Source organism: Leptopilina boulardi, unplaced genomic scaffold (assembly GCF_019393585.1).
Source record: "Leptopilina boulardi isolate dan_hultmark-lab unplaced genomic scaffold, ZJU_Lbou_2.1 LbouV2_179, whole genome shotgun sequence".
Classification (NCBI taxonomy): domain Eukaryota; kingdom Metazoa; phylum Arthropoda; class Insecta; order Hymenoptera; family Figitidae; genus Leptopilina; species Leptopilina boulardi.
Window position 1 is genome coordinate 597,255 of NW_026137728.1, and position 23,456 is coordinate 620,710.

The 23,456-nt window shown below is 24.3% G+C and overlaps 1 protein-coding gene across 1 annotated transcript in view; it reads right to left on the minus strand.

The window, feature by feature from the left end:
• Window positions 1-21,415: 21,415 nt before the first annotated feature.
• LOC127277765 (cell adhesion molecule DSCAML1-like) overlaps window positions 21,416-23,456 on the minus strand; it is a 92,265-nt gene continuing 90,224 nt past the window's right edge. The window contains exon 5 of the mRNA XM_051299127.1: window positions 21,416-22,061. Coding sequence (XP_051155084.1) covers window positions 21,868-22,061 — 194 coding nt within the window. The 3' untranslated portion in view covers window positions 21,416-21,867. The remainder of the gene's footprint in view (window positions 22,062-23,456) is intronic.

Below are 23,456 nucleotides of genomic sequence, written 5' to 3' on the forward strand. Positions count from 1 at the left end.
ATTAAAATCGTCTGCCTAAGAAAAATTGAATTTTTTTGGGAACTTTTTTATGATTTTGGATTTATGGGTTGGATGACTTTTCGGTGGTAATAGGTGTCTTCCTCTACTCGTATTTGGCTGTCAATTTTTTTCTACAATTATAGGAGTATTTTGTTCAAGAATTTGCATTCAAATCGTCTGCCTAAGAAAAATTGAATTTTTTTGGGAACTATTTTATGATTTTGGATTTATGGGTTGGATGACTTTTTGGTGGTAATAGGTGTCTTCCTCTACTCGTATTTGGCTGTCAATTTTTTTATACAATTATACGAGTATTTTGTGCAAGAATTTGCATTAAAATCGTCTGCCTAAGAAAAATTGAATTTTTTTGGGAACTTTTTTATGATTTTGGATTTATGGGTTGGATGACTTTTTGGTGGTAATAGGTGTCTTCCTCTACTCGTATTTGGCTGTCAATTTTTTTCTACAATTATAGGAGTATTTTGTGCAAGAATTTGCATTAAAATCGTCTGCCTAAGAAAAATTGAATTTTTTTGGGAACTTTTTTATGATTTTGGATTTTTGGGTTGGATGACTTTTTGGTGGTAATAGGTGTCTTCCTCTACTCGTATTTGGCTATCCATTTTTTTCTACAATTATAGGAGTATTTTGTGCAAGAATTTGCATTAAATTCGTCTGCCTAAGAAAAATTGAATTTTTTTGGGAACTTTTTTATGATTTTGGATTTATGGGTTGGATGACTTTTTTGTGGTAATAGGTGTCTTCCTCTACTCGTATTTGGCTGTCAATTTTTTTCTACAATTATAGGAGTATTTTGTTCAAGAATTTGCATTCAAATCGTCTGCCTAAGAAAAATTGAATTTTTTTGGGAACTATTTTATGATTTTGGATTTATGGGTTGGATGACTTTTTGGTGGTAATAGGTGTCTTCCTCTACTCGTATTTGGCTGTCAATTTTTTTCTACAATTATAGGAGTATTTTGTGCAAGAATTTGCATTAAAATCGTCTGCCTAAGAAAAATTGAATTTTTTTGGGAACTTTTTTATGATTTTGGATTTATGGGTTGGATGACTTTTCGGTGGTAAAAGGTATCTTCCTCTACTCGTATTTGGCTGTCAATTTTTTTCTACAATTATAGGAGTATTTTGTGCAAGAATTTGCATTAAAATCGTCTGCCTAAGAAAAATTGAATTTTTTTTGGATCTTTTTTATGATTTTGGATTTTTGGGTTGGATGACTTTTTGGTGGTAATAGGTGTCTTCCTCTACTCGTATTTAGCTGTCAATTTTTTTCTGCAATTATACGAGTATTTTGTGCAAGAATTTGCATTAAAATCGTCTGCCTAAGAAAAATTGAATTTTTTTGGGAACTATTTTATGATTTTGGATTTATGGGTTGGATGACTTTTTGGTGGTAATAGGTGTCTTCCTCTACTCGTATTTGGCTGTCAATTTTTTTCTACAATTATAGGAGTATTTTGTGCAAGAATTTGCATTAAAATCGTCTGCCTAAGAAAAATTGAATTTTTTTGGGAACTTTTTTATGATTTTGGATTTATGGGTTGGATGACTTTTCGGTGGTAAAAGGTATCTTCCTCTACTCGTATTTGGCTGTCAATTTTTTTCTACAATTATAGGAGTATTTTGTGCAAGAATTTGCATTAAAATCGTCTGCCTAAGAAAAATTGAATTTTTTTTGGATCTTTTTTATGATTTTGGATTTTTGGGTTGGATGACTTTTTGGTGGTAATAGGTGTCTTCCTCTACTCGTATTTAGCTGTCAATTTTTTTCTACAATTATACGAGTATTTTGTGCAAGAATTTGCATTAAAATCGTCTGCCTAAGAAAAATTGAATTTTTTTGGGAACTTTTTTATGATTTTGGATTTATGGGTTGGATGACTTTTCGGTGGTAATAGGTGTCTTCCTCTACTCGTATTTGGCTGTCAATTTTTTTCTACAATTATAGGAGTATTTTGTTCAAGAATTTGCATTCAAATCGTCTGCCTAAGAAAAATTGAATTTTTTTGGGAACTATTTTATGATTTTGGATTTATGGGTTGGATGACTTTTTGGTGGTAATAGGTGTCTTCCTCTACTTGTATTTGGCTGTCAATTTTTTTATACAATTATACGAGTATTTTGTGCAAGAATTTGCATTAAAATCGTCTGCCTAAGAAAAATTGAATTTTTTTGGGAACTTTTTTATGATTTTGGATTTATGGGTTGGATGACTTTTCGGTGGTAATAGGTGTCTTCCTCTACTCGTATTTGGCTGTCAATTTTTTTCTACAATTATAGGAGTATTTTGTTCAAGAATTTGCATTCAAATCGTCTGCCTAAGAAAAATTGAATTTTTTTGGGAACTATTTTATGATTTTGGATTTATGGGTTGGATGACTTTTTGGTGGTAATAGGTGTCTTCCTCTACTTGTATTTGGCTGTCAATTTTTTTATACAATTATACGAGTATTTTGTGCAAGAATTTGCATTAAAATCGTCTGCCTAAGAAAAATTGAATTTTTTTGGGATCTTTTTTATGATTTTGGATTTATGGGTTGGATGACTTTTTGGTGGTAATAGGTGTCTTCCTCTACTCGTATTTGGCTGTCAATTTTTTTATACACATTTAGGAGTCTAAGGAAAATTCACTTATTTTGGGAATTTTTTTATTGTAGGGGTTGGTTTAAGAGTTGTAATAGGGGTTCTTATTCGGAAAAAACGTATCGTTTTTTTATTTTAACTTTTACAGTTTTTGTGATCAGAAGCTGAAACTTGGTACACATAGTTAATTTTATGTGTTAATTTCACGAAAAAAAGCTAACCTTTTGAAATATTTAAATATTTAAATGTTAATAATCTTGAATGGAACCCTAGTTAAGCGTTTGTAACTCATACTTGACCATTTTTTTTTTTGAAAAAATAACGATTTTTTTTGTATTACAACTAACATTGCTATTATAATCGCAATTACTTTTTATAATCAATATAAACACTCTTATAAGTTCGCGCATAAATTGGCATGATTGTTTTTATACATACTTAATAATACTAATTAAATTTACAATTACTGTATACAAATCAGAACAACAATGCGGCATCGAAATTTAAAGACTTATCAACATTCATAGCTGGTATATGAGAGAATTTTGTGCGTCTATTATAAAAAATTTATAGCGACAGAAATTAGTCGATATGAAACACTTGCGGACGCAAAGGTTAACGAATTATTTGTCTCTGCGGTTCCGAGAACATTGTTTAACTGATAAAAATTTTTAAGTATTTGGGACATTTTTTTCAAAATTCGTAAATTTTGAATTTTTTTTTAGGGTTCCTTACACCTTTGGTGTACCGACGGAACCCTTATGAAAAGACTTTGCGTCCTTCCCAGCTTTGTGTGCCCCCCTTGCGGCTACAGTATTTAATATAGAGAGCTGAAATTTGGTAGATACATATATTTTCATGTATAGATTACAGGAAAAATATAGAGAGACCGTTTAAATTTGATGGCTACGAGCTAGAAAGGAAAGAAATCGTTTTTTTTAAATTTATCTCTCCCCCCAAAAAAATAATAATAAATAAATAATATATATATATATATTATATATTTAATATAAATATAATAATATATAATAATATATAATAATATAATTAAATAATATATATTATATATTTTATAATATATATATATATATATTTTTTTTTATTTTATTTATTAAAAACTGGCGCTGAATATAATAGCCCCATGTGCGAGTAGAATAGCCCCAGTTGACGGTATGAATAAAATAAATTTTCGCAAAAAAATGTTAGTAGAAAAAAAATGAAACAATTGATAAGGAAAAATTAAGAAATAACTGTTGTAGTTTATTATCTGCAATCTTAACAAATGTGAAATTTTCTTTTGTTTCTAAGAAAACTATGCGTAGTCTCAGATGATATTCATTGAAGTTTCTTGTACTACTATTACAGTTAACGCTTATATTGCGCTCAAGCAGTTCTTACTTGCGGGAGTAATATTAATGGGATGAACACCTTAAGGCTCTTGGATCCTCTTATATAGTTGTTAGATAACCTCTGAGTTACTCTAATTTTTAAAATTCAAAACTTTTCAGAAAAAAGGAGAATAAAAAAAAATATTTCTTGTAAAAATTGTTTCTTGACGCAAAGTTTTAGATTCCCATCACCATTATTTTTTTTTTTTTTTTGAATCAAGTTTATATTTCTGTCAATTTATTGGAAGACAAAACAGAAACATAAACTCTGTATTTTGAATAAACAAATAGACAAATATTTACACGGATAGAAAAAATTTTGCTATGGCAGCGAATTTTTCAAGGCAAATATTAGTTTTTTGGATTAAAATTTGCCAATGTAACTAGAATATCGTTTTTTCAGTAAAAATACCATCGAATGAGAGTTTCCTTTAAAAAAATTCCTTTCTAAATTTTTTAACGTTATTAGTTTGAGTGGTAAAAAATAAATATAATCGGATTAAAAATTTTTTAATTTGACTTAAATAATAACTATTATTTTTATTATCATTATCAATAATACCAATTTATAATTAGTAGTATTAGCCAAACAAAATATTATAAATTCTTATAATTTTTGGTAGCAGTAGTAGGAGAAAGTTTTAGACAGAAAAAATAACGTAATATTTTTTGGAATTTTGTTATAAGTAGTAAAAGACAGTTTCAGTCAGACAAAATAGTTTAGAATTCAAATAACTTTAAATTCAGTAGGATCAGAAGTTTTTAGCCAGACAAATAATTATTAATAAAATTAAAAAAGGCAATTAGACGCAAATTTGTATTAAAATTCCACTAATTTTATAATTTTTTGAAGTATTTTTAGTTTTTTGTTTTAATTTGAGTTTTAGTCGGAAACTAATTAATTATTAAACATTTACAAGAAGTAGAGGAAGTGAATTGTATATAGTCAGACAAAGCGTTTTGAATACTTTTAAGTTTCTAATTAGTAGAAATAGACTTTATAAGCGAGACAAAATGTTAAACATTATTGTAAATTTTAGTATCAGTAGTAATAGAAAGTTTTAATTAGACAAAATTATATAAAACAGCTTATAACTTTTGTATAGAAGTAGTATAAGAAAGTTGTAGTCGGACGAAATGTTTTGACCTCTTTTAATTTTCTATATGTTATAATTGGTTAGTGAATACTTGTTGCAGTTAATGAAAAAAAATGTATGAAAATGTTATTATTTTTCGTAACAGTAGTAAATGTACATTTCAGTTGGACAATATAGAATTGTTTAAAATACGATAGCAGTAGTAAAAGGCGTATTTAGTCAGACAAAACTTTTAAAAAGTTTTTCTCTAACTTCACAATTAGTAGAAAAAGTAAGAATAAAAAAAAGTCACAACTTTTTTAAAGTTAGATAATACATATATTAAAATTTGTATGATTTAAACGAAATTTATAATCAGTAGTATAAAATGATTTTATAGTCGGACAATACATTTTACAACTACAGAATTTTAATATTAGTAGAAAAAGTGATTTGCAGTCAGACAAACCTTTTGAATTCCTTTAATTTTGCATAATTAGTAATAAAAGTTAAATAAAACATTAATTTATCCCTCTGGCTTGGTTTCTTCCTTCCTTCCCTCTTATGTTGTATTGCTTACCTAGAATTCTTGAACAGTGTCTCTGGTGAATAATTTTAAAGAGGATGTATAGTAAAAAGGAAAATTTTTTTTACTTTTGTTTTATTGCAACTAAATATAAATGGAGAATATATAAATATTTTGATTAAATAAATAATTAATTAAATATATAAATAAATAACTGAATAATAATAAATAATAAAAAAAAGAAATAAAATATAAAAAACTGTAACTTAATATTTATAATAATAATAATTAATAAATAATCATTTTCAAAAAATAATGAATTCACTTACATATTAAAAAGTAACTATTCAAAAATTTTTCTTAATTTGTAAAATGAAATATGCATACAATTTTTTTTTTTAATGAGTTATGTATAATTTTCTCACCAAAAACAATTTATTCTAGAATTTATTTATCAAATATTCTTAAATAGTTGCTAATAGTATAATGTAAAATATAAATAAATATTTAAGTTTATATATATATAAATTGCTAATGATAATTGTTGACCCCGATTTCATGTTAAAATAGATATGCATGTATACGATGAATATATTTATAAATTCCAATATTTGATGTGATATTATAAACGAGGACTGCTGGATCAAATGTTGTTTGCGTTCGGGATAGATGAATAATTCACTGAATCAATTACTATAAAGCTTGCTATAAGCATTAAACTATCGTAAAACTTAAATATCGTAACATAGTTTTCGGAAATGGACTCATTTTGTATATTTATATTTAAAAAAAAAAAGAGGATCGCGCTAACAAACGAACATTTATTGAATAAGAGTGAAAAAATTTAAAAGTTAAAAAAAAAATTAAACAGTTTAGTTAATCTATTTTGACACAATTAAAAAAATTTAATTAATTTAAATAAAAATTTGATTCATTTCAATAAATGTATTTAAATGAATCAACTATGCTCGATAAAATAATTTAATTGAATTCAAACAAATTTTTTACTTGTAAGTAACAAACTTTTTGTTTCGATTAATATTAAAATTTAGTCAAATGTAATAAATCAATTGGTTCATTATGAATTAAAAGTATTTATTGTAATTATTTATTTGAATCAACCAAAACGTTTGTTTAACTGTATAGCAATGCTATATTTAATTATATATTTTTTAATTTATTATTATTGTTATATTATTAATTTATTATACATATTAAATAAGACTTTTTTTATTTATATATGTATTCACCTTTTTTATTATTTATACGACTTACGCTAATGCGTTAATTATTGTTACACCCATCGCGTGTGGCCAGCCCGTGCTATCCTCACAGCCATCCATATATATATATACATGAACGCAATTTGCAATTCGAATCCGTGCCTATTTTCTATGCCAATGGCGTATAACTACCCATTCCTATGGGCTTGCGGAAAACTTGTAAATTTAGCATCTCTCGTGATATTTCAATTTCTGAATTTCATTTTCTTAATGACACTTTCTATTACTTTTACCTTGCTAAATTGACAAAAAAAAAAAGAAAAAGAAAATTATTCTATAAATTATAATTAAGAGTTTCACAATTTTCTAGAACGTTAATTTTTGAAAAATGAAAAGAAAAATTATTTAAAAAATACTAAAAACAATGAGACGATTTAATTTTCTGAAAAATGACTTACAAAAAAACTCGACCAAACTCTAAATTGTAAATTATGTTTATGTAAACACACTATCTCCAAAAATTTTAACCACATTGATTCATTTTATTTACAAAGAAAATTGAAAAAAAAACTGTTTTAGATATAACAGAATAACATTTTATGATGATTTTTATAGATAAGACGCAGTTTAAGGAAAAAGTTTACTTTCTATTTCGTTTACTTAAGTTCTTAACTACAATATTTGATAAATTCAAATTTTTAAAAATTTCATAAACAAATTAATAAAAATCAAAATTCTCTGGGTAATTATACTCACTTTGTAAAATTAATTATTTTTCGTAAATTTCTTTTGGTAGAAGGTCTACATTGAATCTTTTGTATACATTTTCAACATTCTTTTGTGTAAAAAAAAACAAAACAAGAAATATGTAAATTATAAGATTCCACAGGATACAACATAACCTCAAAAAAAGTAACTTTCATTAATATTTATATGTTTTTCAAGTAACGTTTTCTTCGAAAATAATTTGAAAAAGCTTGTTAGAAATTATATTGAGTTGTTTACTTAACCTAAAAAATGCTAAATTTAAAAATTTTTTTTACCTTTTTTTAAAAAATGAAGATTTTAGTAAATAGTAAATAATTTTAGTAAATAATTTTTATAAAAATTTTTTTCTTAGATTTTCTATTTTTTTTATCGTTATCTAAACTATCTGCAAAAAAGATTTCATATAGCTAAAGCTGTATAAAATAATGTTGAGGATATTTTATAAATAAATAAAATTATGCCGAGTATAATAGCCCCGCGGAGTATAATAGCCCCAACTGCGGGGCTATTATACTTAGTACCATTTCAAGTTTCTATAAGTCTAGTAAAAAAAAAATTTCAGGTCGTCTAACTTACAGAATACCTTCAGACGGATGTCCAACCACTTGGAAAGATTCCCCGGAAATTGCCCCCTGGAGGTTCTATCAGAATTCCGCCGGAACTTCCAACGTAATTCCGTCGGAATTCTGTCGGAGTTCCAAAAAATTTCCGATGGGATTCCGACAGAACTCTGTCAGAATCCCATCGGAAATTCTTTGGAACTCCGATGAAATTCCGACAGAATTCCGATTAATTGTTTCAAAATTTTTAGAGTCCTAATTCCGTCGGAATTAGAAAAAAAAAGAGTTGAAATTTTTTTTTATTTAAATTCTGCGAATATTGGTGAAGCACTAAGTAAAAAAGTAGCGTTTTTTCGAGTATAATAGCCCCGGTAACGGTAGTTTAAAATAATGTAATATAAAATATAATATAATATAATATAAATATATTAAAATAGTAGAAAGAATTAAACATAAAATAAAATATATATTATATAAAGGAAAAGTATACTTTTCGAGGAAATAAGAATAGATGACAAAATTTAATCTATGTAATGAGTGGGGATGCTACCCTTCTTATATATATATATATGTCTGTGCATAAAAAAGAAGATTTAGGGAAAAAGAAGTGATTCTTCTAAATGTTGAAAGGGGATGAAACATGTTTTGATGTTCTGCTTGGGTCCATTACGAGACATAATATTTTTGGTATACAGAAAATTAGGGTGCATTTCAATTTTTTTTCTTTTCTTTAACAAAAACTTTTTTGAAGGGTGAAAACAAATTACGATAAAACCTTTTTTGTCATATAATGTGTTTTGGTCCAAAAATTCTATACTATAATCCAACATTCTGTGATAGTTTTTAGAGTTTCTCTTCTGAATTTTCTCAGAATCCAAAGTTTCAACAAAAAGAATAGAGAAAAAAAATGTTTTAAAAGTTTGAATAAGATTATTTTTTTAATATATTTTTTACATAAATTTTTTCTACATTTCTGTAATGGTTGAATTTTTTGACCTAATTCATTATCTTTATTTGGCCTAATTCTTATTTAATGTATTTTTTCATTAGCCTAATATTTATTTGACCTAATTGGCTTATATTTATTTCATTTAATTTTTCACAGCTTCTAATTTTTGTTTGATTTAATTCTTTTTTAGCCTAATATTTATTTTGCTTAATTTGCACATTTGGTTTAATTCTTGTTTAAGCCAATTTTTAATTAACCTAATTCATATTCGGTTTAAAATTTTTTGGAACAAAATTTTTGAGTTAATATTTATTTGAGCTAATTCCTATATGACCTTTGATTTTAATTTGAAAAAGTTTTTATTTAATCTGTTTCCTATTTGGCCTAATTTATAAATAGGGATAATTTTATTTACGTTTAGTAAAAATTAAAAATTTAATTAAACATAATTTCTATTTTAAACTTACAATTAAAAATTATGCCGCATACGAATTAGGTGAAATGAAAAAATTGTTTATAAAACATACGTAAGAATTAGGCAAAATAAATATTCGATTGAATAAGAATTAGATCAAATAAATATTAGGCCAAATGAAATTTAAATTTTAAAAAAGTAGGCTAAATAAGAATTAGGCTGAATAAAAATTAGGCTAAATAAGAATTAGATCATATCATTATTATGTCACATTTGAATTACGTTAAATAAACATAAATTTAACTAAAGAATTACGGCAAATAAAAATTAGGCCAAATAAGAATTAGGCTAAATAAGAACTGTGTTAAATAAGAATTAGACCACATTGGAATTAGGCTAAATAACAATTAAGTCATATCAATATTATGCCAAATTTGAATTATGTTAAACATAAATTTAATTATAAACGAAGAATTGCGAGAAATGACAATTGGGCCAAATTAGAATTAAGCTAAATGAGAATTAGATCATATAATTATTATGCCAAATTTGAATTTTGTCAAATATAAATTTTATTAAAGAAGAATTATGAAAAATGACAATTTGGGCCAAATAAGAATTAAGCTAAATAAGAATTAGGCAAATGAAGAATTAGGATAAATAAAGATTAAGTCTAATAAGAATTAGGATAAATAAAAATTAAGTCTAATAAGAATTAGCTGATTAAAATTAAATTAAAAATAAGAAATTATAATTTTAATTTGTTTTTTAAATTAGGTACAAAATTTTTTATGAATTTGTGAGAAAAAAATACGATTGTAAAATTTTTATAGGTATATATATAGGAAAAATTAATATATACGATATGCTTTCCTATATACATGAATTTTAATGGAAGGATTTCAAGGAAACAATATAATATTTTTTATATACACGTTATTTACTAATCTAGGCATTTTCTTATTAATTAAAAATCGTTGTAAAGTTTTCTTTTACAACTATTGTGTGGATTTTGTCCGTTCTTTTTTTTTAATCAGAGGTAGCACAGACAGTCAAACTCATGTGCCAAAAATGAAAAAAAAAATGTGTCGACGTTTCAGAAAATTATTACACAAAAAAAAGACGATGTTTTTTTTTTAAATGTAACATGTATGGCATTTATTATATATATAATTAACGTTATGTATTTATAACTATTTATTTACAGACAATCACATGAATCGTGGATATTTTTTTGTTTTTATTTGTTTTCTTCGTAAGCAATTTTTTTTCCTCCTCAATTCTTATATGTTCGATCTTTAATTTACATTTTTTTTTTCTTCATTTGTTGTTGTTGTTGTTGTTTTAGTTTCATACAATGTTTATAAGATCGTATTCATTTTCAAATTACTATTTTTCTTTTATTTGTTAAACAGTTACAGTCAAAAATTTTTTTTTTTTTTTTTGTAATTATTATACAACAATTTTTATTGAAAGAAATATATTTTTTTCGCAAACTAAAATTAAATTGTCGATAATTTTTTTTTTTTTTGTTTTTCTTTTAGATGCAGCAATATGTACGCACTTTAGAGGTATTTTAATTTTCAATTTTCATTCTTGACGATTGCGAGGATTGAAATATGAAAATTAGAATGTATCAAAAGTTATGACTTCAACAATGAAAAATTTTAATATAAATTGGAGCGTACGGTTATTCTTTATATTATACTTGACATATATATTTTTTTTTATTACGAGTACATAAAAAGGCAGAAATAGTGTTTTTTTCCTAAATCATAAAAATTTGAGTACTTATCCCAAATTACAAATTTTAAAACAAAAAAAAAAAAAAAAACAAAAGTTTGAATTTCTGAAAATTTGAATATTTCGGAATTCGATCTTTTGCATATATTAGAAGTGTTGACGAATTTGAATTTACAAAATTTCAAAACTAAGAAAATTTAAAATTTTTGAAATTTAAACTTTGGAAAATCTAAACTGTGAAAAATTCATAATTTTGAATTTTTTAACTTTTTTAGAAATTCAAAATTTCTGATGTTCAAACTATTAAAAATTGCAGTTTTTAAAAATTCAAATATTGAAACTTCAAAATTTGAGGCTTAAATTTTTTTGAGATTTGTTATTTTAAATATTTGAACATTTGAATATTAAAACTTTTAAAAATTGAAAATTTTTTATGTTCAAACTATTTAAAAATTATAGGTACTTTTTAAAAAGTCAAATTTCGAATCTTTAAAATTTTTTGATACTTGAATTTTTTGACATTTGTCACTTTAAATATTTCGAACTTTTAGAAATTCAAAATTTCTGATTTTCGAATTGAAACTATTAAAAATTTAAATTTCGAAACTTCAAAATTGTTAGAAACTTGAATTTTTGGAAATTTGTCATTTTAAATATTTGAACTTTTGAATATTTGTCATTTTAAATATTTCGAACTTTTAGAAACTCAAAATTTATGATGTTCGGAATTCAAACTATTAAAAATTCAAGTTTTGAAATTTCAAAATTTTTGGATATTTAAATTTTTTGCGATTTCTTATTTTAAATATTCGAACTTTTGAATATTACAACTTTTAGAAATTCAAATTTTTGTCGATTTGAACTTTTCAAATTTTTAAATCAAAATTTTTCAAAATATATTCAAACTTTGGAAATTCTAACTTTTTGACATTTAAAATTATTTGATACTTAAACTTTTAAATTTTGAACTTTTGAATATTTGATATTTTTGAAACTCTGGTTTTTGAAATTCGAAAGAAAATCCAAATTTTTTAAATTCAATAAAAAGGCCTGCGTGTTTTTGACAAAAAATGATAAAAATTATTTTTCATTTATAACTTTGAAACTTTTCTTTTTTTTTTTTTGGTAACAGATGCCAATTTTTGTAAAAACAAAAAAGGATATTGGTAATTTTTTAATCTCATGAGATTAACGATTTGACTTTATAGAGAAAGAAAGTCCTTTATTGGACAATTGGAATTCAAAGTTATAAAATTTAAAAAAGATAAAAGGTTTTATAGAACGATAAAAATTCTCATAAAATATATATAGAGGTATGAAAAAAGGAAAAGTTGAGCGCAAAATTATGTCAAGTTGAATTTAAAGAATATAATATATATAATTTTACTTGTGGGTTTAGAACGATTACTTTTTCCTTTAATTTCCGCTTATTTTTTGGAGCCTGTAAGATATTTTTTTTACAAATTAATAAATAAAATTAAAAATAAAATTTAATTTTGTTTAGAAATCAAAAAATTTAATAAATATAATTTTTTTAACTTATATAAAAGAAAATAATTTCTCTATACTATATAATTAAAAAGAAAAATGTAAAATCCTTAAATTTTTAATATTTACTAAAGTTAATAAATAAAATAAATATTGCAAAAATAGTTTGAAAAAATTAAAATTTTCTTAAAATATTCCCCGAAAATTGAAATTTGATATCGCCTCATGTTTGAAATTGATTTAATAATCCTGAGTTTGCTCTCTTAAAGTAAAAAGGAAATGTTTTATTAATTTCGAAAACTTGATATTTTTAAGATAATCTATAATAATTTCTAATTCAGTTTTTAACATTATCGTAAATTTTTTTTTCAGACTTTTATTTTTCATTACTTATTTTAAGCGAGTATTTTTTTCCCTCATCTTTTTGATTTTTCAGTCTCTAATAATAGTTTTAATTCACTGGAGAGAGTGTGCTGGTAAAAAAAATTCATTGTACCTACAAGAAAAAGAATAAGAATGAGAGAAAGCAAGATAGAGAAATAGAGAGTGTGAGAGAGAGGGAGTTTGAGGAGGAGGAGGGGTGAGGGGAAAACTAAAGATTTCTCAGCTGAATATTGAGCAGTCTTGAAGAAAGGATGTTGATGGTGAAGAAGTGGAATAATATTAAAGATTTCAAAGCTCTTGAGAATAGGAGGAATAGAAATGAAATTTACGATGAAAGCTTTCAATTTTTCAAAGATGAGCAAAAATCTCAGTCGGGAAGTTACAACAAAATTCTCACTTATGACTTCCTGGGTGCCAAAATGAATTGAGTAGGTATTATATACTAACAAGGAAACGTCGTTTGAATTGAAATTCATGACGATAACGAACAGAAGCGTTGTGGCGTGATTAATTGCGCAAAATCGATTTAAAACTTTTGAAAATTCAAATTTTTTAATCAATTTAAACGTATTTGAATATTTAAGGATTTGAAAATTAAAAGTTTTGAATATTCAACATTTTTCGATATTTTAAATAACAAAAATTCGAATTTTTAAAAATTGAATATTTTAAAATTAAAAGTTTTGAAAATTCAAATTTTTTCGATAATTCTAAGTATTAAAAATTTGAATTTTTAAAAATTGTATATTTGAAATTAAAAACTTTTTTGGAGATTTGAATTATTTTTTATTCAAAATTTAGAAAGTTTCGACCCTTTGGATATTCAAAATTTTTTATATTCGAACTTTTTGATGCTGACATTTATAGCGATTTTTTAACTTTTTGCTATTCAATAATTCAAATTTTTTAAATTCAAATTTTTGGTTATTGATGCTCTCGGAACTCCAAATTTTAAAAATTAAAGTTTTCGAAGATTGAAACTTTGAAATCTAAAGTTGTAACTTTTTAACTTTTAACAAAGTTTGAACAATCAAATTTTGGAATTCAAATTTGTAAATTTATATTCGAATTTATAATTCGAATTTCTAAAAATTAAAATTTTCGAAGCTTCAAATTTTGGAATTGGAATTTGTAAACTTATAACTTTTGGAAATTCGGATTTTTGGATGTTAAAACTTTTGAAGATTATAACTTTTACATCTCCAAGTTCTAAAAATTCAAATTTTTCAAGATTCAAATTTTGGAATCCAAATTTATAAAATAACTTTTGGATATTCAAATTTTTGGATATTGATGGTTTTGGAACTCCAAATTCTAAAAATTAAAGTTTTCGAAGATTGAAACTTTGAAATCCAAAGTTGTAACTTTTTAACTTTAAAAAAAGTTTGAAGATTAAAATTTTGGAGTTAAAAATTTTAAATTTATAACTTCTGGATATTAATACTTTTGGAACACCAAACTCAAAAAATTTAAATTTTATAAAATTCAAACTTTACAATTCAAAGTTGTGAATTTCTAACTTTTTGAAAATTCAATCATTTGGTTATTCAAATTTTTGGATATTCCAAAAAATATTCGAAATGTAGAATAAATTCAAAATTTTTGAAAATTCTAACTTTTGAAACTTCGAAAAAATTTGAAAATTCTAATTTTTCAATATCTAAAGTTACAATTATTTAACTTCTTGAAAATTAAAATATGTAAATATTCAAACTTTTGGATATTGCAATAATATTTGAGATTTTGAATTTTCAAAATTTTAAATATCTTAATTTTTTGAAACTTCAAAAAAATTTAAAAATTTAAACTTCAGGTGATTCAAAATTTTTAAAATTGCAATTTTTAGAAATCAAATCTCTTAAGTTCTTGAAGACTTAGACTGTTTGTAAATTAAACTTTTGATTGTTTATAATATTCGAATAATTTAACATTCAAACTTTGAAAAATTTTAACTTTCATAAAACTTTTGGAATTTAAAACTTTTGAAAATTTGTAATTCAGCTAATTTAAAATCTTAAAAATTTTAAATTTTTAGAAATTCTTTTGGATTCTTAAGACTTTGAATAACCAAACTTTCAAAGTCTCAAATTTTTTGGAAAATTCAAAACAGTTAAAATTTCAGATTTTTGAATTTGGAAATTTTTGATATTCGAATCGTTAATGATTAAAAATAGTCTTGATATTTCAACTTTTAGATATTCCAATATCTAATTTTAGAAATTTAAATTTTGGAAAATCTAAACTGTAAAAAATTTATAATTTTGAATTTTTCAACTTCTTTAGAAATTCAAAATTTCTGTTATATTCAAACTATTAAAAATTTGCAGTTTTTAAAAATTTAAGTACATATTAAAATTTCAAAAATTTTTGAGACTTGAACTTTTGAATATTAAAACTTTTAAAAATTCAAAATTTTTGATGTTCAAATTTTAAATTCTTTAAAAAAATTTAACTTTCTGAAAGGGAAATTTTGGATATTCAATGTTTTTAAGCTTAAAAAAAATTTTAAATTTGAACTATCTACAAATTTATACTTGTTGATCAAACTAATTTTCGAAGAAAACTTGTGGGTAAAAAATAAAAATACATGAAAAAAAATTGAATTTTGGAAAATAATAATTGAAGATTCAAAACTTTTTAGATACTTTCAATTACTTTTATAAATAAAATTATTTTGAATATTTTAGAATTTAAAGTTTTCGAATCTAAACTCGCGAATAGCACAGAAAAAAAGGTGGGTAAACAGTTGTAAAGGTAGAGGATAAAAGTCGTTAGGATACAGGGTAAAGGATAAATTTGTGATGGATAAAAATGTTACTAAAATATTACTAGAAAAATGGATGTCATATTTGAGTAAACTGTCTAATTTTAATAAAAATATTAGTAATTTTACACTTAACTTATTAAATCCACAAATTTTATATAAATAAGTAATTGCACGTGGAAATATTTTGCCTATAATTATTGTCTATTAATAAAAATATCTTTGACTAATATAACTGACAGCTGACGACAGTGCGTAACTAATCAGAACTGGGAAATTACAACTCAACGTCTGTATTGTTGCACGAAAGCAGAGTTGGGTAGTAAGTGAATTTTTTGTGCATATTAGGCTGTGTCAGTTCATCGAGATATTTCGAGTTCAAGATATGACGTCAGAGGCCTGGAGAGACAACAAACATACGACACAATGTTATTCTTATGGGGAAGAAAATTAGTTTCCACTTTCATCAATTTTATTCATACTTTGAACACGGAAAACGCTTGTTGACATCTAATAAAATTAAAATGTGTGTTGATAATTAATTTTGTTATATATTTGATTCAATTGCATTTATAGATTCTCTGAATTCGTGATAAAATATAAATTTTGAGGTTAGGGGTGTTTGTTTACTAACTTGAAATCTTTTACTGCTGCGGTAATTCCCACTGAAAATATATATTTTATATCTTTGTTAATAACATGCATACTGGATATTGTTTAATAATGTTAAAATGTAAAATGTGATTAGTAAATAAACTTTTCTAACCTCAATATTTATATTTTATCACGAAATCAGAGAATCTATAAATGCAATTGAATCAAATATATAACAAAATTAATTATCAACACACATTTTAATTTTATTAGATGTCAACAAGCGTTTTCCATGTTCAAAGTATGAATAAAATTGATGAAAGTGGAAACAAATTTTCTTCCCCGTAAGAATAACATTGTGTCGTCTGTTTGTTGTCCCTCCAGGCCTCTGACGTCATATCTTGAACTCGAAATATCTCGATGAACTGACACAGCCTAATATGCACAAAAAATTCACTTACTACCCAACTCTGCTTTCGTGCAACAATACAGACGTTGAGTTGTAATTTCCCAGTTCTGATTATTTACGCACTGTCGTCAGCTGTCAGTTGTATTAGTCAAGGATATTTTTATTAATAGACAATAATTATAGGCAAAATATTTCCACGTGCAATTACTTATTTATATAAAATTTGTGGATTTAATAAGTTAAGTGTAAAATTACTAATATTTTTATTAAAATTAGACAGTTTACTCAAATATGACATCCATTTTTCTAGTAATATTTTAGTAACATTTTTATCCATCACAAATTTATCCTTTACCCTGTATCCTAACGACTTTTATCCTCTATCTTTACAACTGTTTACCCACCTTTTTTTCTGTGAGATAAAAAGAAAAGAATTTTTTTTTTTGAATTTCCCAAAAGTCGGATGAAAATTTACATAGTCTTCTTTTAAAGTTACAACGAAATATTCTCACTTATGATTTCCTGCTGCCAAAAATGACTTGACTCTTATATACCGACAAGGAAACGTCGTTGAATTGAAATTCTCCGGTTAAGGAACGGAAGCATCATGGCGTGCCTAATTGCAAAATCGATTCTCTTCCTTTGGTAGAAGTTTACGGAGGCGAAAGCATGTTCGGGACGGCTCTTCTCGTGAAGCTGAGCTCAGAAATAATATACGACTGCTAAAGGGGGCAGGAACTTTAAAGTTTATTCGGTAGATTAATTGAGGAACAGCAGGGAAGATAAAAAACGTAAAGACGTTATGAGCTCGTAAGGTAACTCGCCGGTCTCCTTGCTTCTTCCTCAAGAACATTTTACGAGATATATATATATATATATATACATATATATGAAGACGTATCGATGAGTGGAAAAACAATGGCCCAAAGGCGAGTATATAGGTAATTTTCTCATTTTCATTTTTCTTTCAAACTTCAGCAAAGTAAACTCACAAAACAGATGTATAAAAAAAAAAATTTGAAGAACTTTTAAATCTAATAATATTTAAAAGGTTTGGTTTACCTTTAAAACTTTTTTTTTTTCTTCCATCGAGAAAATCAAATTCACAGCGGAAAATGAAAGAAATTGTTGAAGAAAAAAAGAAAAAATTCTGGAATTATATTATGACTGATGAGAAATTCTTCTTATACATAAAAAAAAGAACATTAAAAACTTGCGGAGAAAACTGAATTAGAAACGAAAACATAAAAGTTGAATGTAAAGTTTTGCAATTAGTTGGAAAAATATCTTTGCGAATAAAATGGTTATTTTTTTATTTTTATTTTGCTAAAAAAAAAAAAAACCAAGATTGAATCCCTATTGGAAAGCGCGTTTGACCCATTTCCGAGTCATTGAAATGTATCAATCGGTTTCAATGGGATTCAATTATTTTCTTCAAGGAAGATTTTTAAACGTTTTTTATATATATATCGGGTCGGAAAAATATATCTATAGATAGTAGGGTTTTTTTGGGGGAAAAGAAATCAGTTGAATAAAATGGAGAATGAAAAGCACAAAGTGGTAATGGAATAGAAGCTCCCGGTGAAGTTATTTTCTTTTTTTTTTTCTCTCTATGCGATTCACGTTTTCTTGGAGTAGTTTATCGTTCCCGGCCCACATACGTCCTTACCGCAGTGTCTTATTAACATAATTGTACGACGATGCGGAAAAATTTTACTGCGGCGTTCTGATTCCGTCCATAATTATTATATACAAATGAGCAATCACTTAAATAAATATATACTATATATATATATTTATTTATATATGTATATATTATATAACGCTTATCGTGGCGAATTATGAGCTTTAAGCATTTCGAATATTCTCCACGCCACTGGGATTCATAAATTCAGATAAATCTCTATTTGCTAACGGCCGGATCAGACAGTTGTGAGATTAAAGCGTAAAAGAGGCGTTCCATTTGAAATTGAAACATCAGAGTTTCGATTTATTTATATATATATATATTCTGAAATTTAGGTATTTAGAAAAAAAAAGTTTTGTTTTCATTAGATTTTTGCAATTTTGTTTTTAAATTTTTGTAGTTATTTGCAATAACGTAATTTTCACTTTATACATTCAATTTCATTTTACAAAAGTAAAAAAGTGGGATGTGGAATATTAAAAATTAAAAGTCTAAAGTGGGATATAGGAAGTGAAGAAAAAAGAAAAAAAAAGTCACGTGATCGACTCCTAGAATAAAATTCACATTGAAAAACAAAAACGTTTAGAGATTCAAAATTTTTGATATTTAAAGTTTAGATATTAAAATTATTTACAAATTCAAACTTTTGGATATTCGAATTTTTGAAAATTACAACTTTTGGAAATCCAATTTCTAAAAATTCAAAATTTTTAAATATTAAAATTTTTGAATTCAAACTTGTACAATTTATAACCTTTGGAAATTCGGATTTTTTGATATTAAAACTTTTGGAGATTATAATTTTTGGATCTCCAAAATCTGAAAATTAAAATTTTTGCAAATTTAAATTTTGGAATCCAAATTTATAAATTTATAACTTTTGGATATTCAAATTTTTGAAAATTATAACTTTTGCATCTTCAAGTTCTAAAAATTCAAATTTTCAAAGATTCAATTTTTGGAATTCAAATTTATAAATTTATAACTTTCGGATATTCAAATTTTTGGATATTGATACTTTTCAAACTCGAAATTCTAAAAATTAAAAATTTAGATGATTGAAATTTTAAAATCCAAAGTTGTAATCTTTTAACTTTCAAGAAAGTTTGAAGATTCAAATTTTGGATTTCAAAAATTTGTAAATTTATAACTTTTGGATATTAAAATTTTTGGATATTAATACTTTTGGAACTCCAAAATCAAAAAATTTAAATTTTATTAGATTCAAACTTTACAATTCAAAATTGTAAATTTCTAACTTTTTGAAAATTCAATCATTTGCTTTTTCAAATTTTTGGATATTCTAAAAATATTCGAAATGTAGAATATATTGAAAATTTTTAAAAATTCTAACTTTTGAAACTTCGAAGAAATTTGAAAATTCAATTTTTTCAATATCCAAAGTTGTATAAATATTTAACTTCTTGAAAATTCAAGTATTTAAATATTCAAACTTTTGAATACTGAAATAATAATAATCAAGATTTTGAATATTAAAATTTTGTGAAAATCTTAACATTTGCAAACTTTAAAAAATATAAACTATAAAAAATTCAAATTTTTGAATATTCAAATTATTCTTTACTGAAAATTTTTAATATTCAAAACTTTTGACAATTCTTAATTTTTGGAGTTTCAAAAGTTTGAAACTTAGAACTTTTGGAAATTTTGAACTTGTATGGATATTTAACTTGTTGAAGGCTAAAGCTATTAAACTAAGATATTCAAAAAAAATTTTAATTCAATAAAAATAAAAATTTTTGAAAATTGGTACTTTTAAATATTTAAACTTGTGAATATTTGAAATTTTTGTAAAATTTAATTTTCATCTGTAATTTCAGGTTTTGAAAATTCGATTTATAATTTTTATAAATTAAAAATTTTCGCATATTCGAAGTCTTGGAGATTCGAAATTTTTTTTTTGTGATATCCGTAAGTGTTGAATATTAAAAAAAATTTATATTCCAAACTTTTGATCAAGAAGTGTTAGGTTCTATTTGAAAAAATTAAATTCTACTGCCCAAAAATATATTCTAGAATATAACAAAAAAAAATCCAATATTTTATCTTTCAATATCAAATGAAACGCCTTAAAATTATTTTTCCTCTTTATTGAGGGTACCGTACTTCAATTTTTTCATAAATTTTCACTTTTTTATTAAATGAAACAAAAAAAAAAATTCTATAAAATTTAAAAAAACAAGTATTCTGAAAGTTTGTTTTCGACTTTTTTTAAAGTTTGTGTTTCTTCATTTTTAATTTGTGTAATTATTTTAAAAAAATTAGACTATAATATGGTAAATATCCTAAAAGTTGAAGAATTAGAGAATAAATCACACGACTTAACATATTATATAAATATATCAATTTTCTTTTTATAAAATAATAATAATAATAATAACTATTTAATATAAATCTTTTTTTTTTACTTTTTTTTATTTTCCAAAACACGATTTATTATAAATTAAGGTAATTTGTAACGTTTCAAATAAGTTTCTTATTCTTTGAGTAATTTTTATTCTTTTTCAAACATGATAAATAAATTATGTACAACTTCGAATAAAGAAGCACCATTAACAGAGATAGAAATGTTGTAAGAAGTAAAATTTGTCAACTAGAATTTATTAAATATACATAAATATATATAGAATATATAAATATTTTGTTTAATATTATATTTATAAATTCTATACATATATATATATAAATAAATATATAAATATGTTAAAAATAAAAAACACTTCTTCATCTCGTTCCCTGTTTTTATTTTATAACAACGATTAAAATCGAGCGTGAAAAAAATCATCATCGCAGATTTACGTTAAAACACATTATAATTTGTAAATATATGGCAGAAGTAGGGTACCCCTTTTTTTTTTTTTTTTTTGTTCGTAGTATACGCCTTTTATTTCTTTCCCTCTTACATTTATCTCTTTTTTTTCATATACTTTATATATATATCTAGACGTATCATTTGTATTCCTCATTCACATCATCATCGTTTTTTTTTTTTTTATGATTAATTGTCGCCAAAGTTTTTAGGCGTTTCGTCCTAGGTTACACGATACATTCGAGTACGTGATTTCCAGTCTCATGAATACCGTAGTCCGTGAAAAAGAATCATGTTTTATTTTTTTTAAAGTTTTTTTTTTTCAACTTTTAAAACTCCTGCGCGAGTTTTCACTCGAGTTACGTCGAGAGATTTCGATTGTAGATGATAAATTGTTCATATATATATATAGTTATCATTTGCATTTTTTTTTTTTTTTTTTTTTTTTAAGCTTCTTGATTATCGTGGCACTGCACTTGCAGGATAGGGTAAAAAACTTTGGGTAAGAACTACCATCATTGCCGTGAGCACAAAAATTAAAAGTCGATTACTGTTATTTTGAGATAATGTCACTCCTCCCGCCAACCACCAGAGTACTTCACAACAACCGGGAATTGAGCTTTTTCCACGTTGAATTGCTGCTGGATGTTCTCCTAAAATAACAGAGAAATAAAAACTTTTTAATTTCACTCATTTTCAAAAAAAAAAAAAAAAAAAGAAAAATAATAATAAAAGTTGATCTCTTTTACCCAAGTAATTATTATCAAAAAAAAACATTATTAATGTAATTTAAAGGTTTTCTGAGAAGAAAGTTTGTTTTATTAAATTATTTTCAAAAGTATATAAACAAACTTTACGAAAAAACAAAAAAAAAAAAAAAATTCGGTTAAAAACTTATTTTTCAAGTGTGTTTAACAAAAATATGTACTTCTGCTTTGTTTTCTGAATTTCTCAAGTTAGAATGCTCCAATAAATCTTTAAAAGTGGAAGACTGAATTTCAAAGTTTGAAAGCTTTTAGTATAAAAGTTTCAAAGGTTTTCACCCCCCCCTCCCCCCTCCCTCTCCCTTCGCCCCCCTCCAAACATCAAATTTTAAACGCAGAAAACTTTATGATTTTATAATTTTAAGAATTCAAGTTGTAAAATACATCGTTTAAAAAAGTCTATCAAACTAAATCAATATATGAGGGGGTTTTTAAATTTTATCGCGAATAGATATACATATAGAAACGATAAAAATGGACTTTCTTCTATATTTACTGAATTTTCAATAAAATCTAGGGCAATATTTACATAAAAGTAATCGGGCAAGTTAACTTTAATTACACATCGCAGTTCATAATAATAATAATAATTTAAATTTTTTGCATTATTTCAATTTAATTCAATATTATTAAGTATTATATTTACATACACACATATATATATATATAATAGTAATAATAATTATTATTATAACAATTTGTTTTTTTAATTTTCATAATAAATTAAAAAGAAGAAAAAGTATTGAATTAAATTATTATTATATATTTATTATATAAGATTAATTTCATTAAATATTTCTATAAACTTTTATAACAAATCTTTTTTTTTTTAATTTTAAACAAAGAAATTAATTACTAAAAAGGATGTATGAATCATTGATTTGTAATTCTATATTTTTTCGATAAAATGGTTTTACTGGGAAAAAAATTTTTTTTTTCATTTGAAATATTTCTGTCAAGTTTGTTTCAAGTTTCATTCAGTCAGAATATCGGAAAATCCTGTCACAGACACAGAAATTTTCTGAGAAATTCAACATAAAATTTTTAACAAATACAATACTGAAAATTGTGATGATTCTGACATAATTCACGTTTTCACTTTTATATATATGTGTCACATTGATAGATAAATGTAATATAATATTTATTACTTTTTATTTATTTCTAATGTTTTATTTTATTTATTTTATTCTTTAAACATAAATATGGTTAAAAAAAATTAAAAATTCTATTATTGAAAAACTTAATTATAAAAGAATCTGAATTAATTTATTAAAATTAATA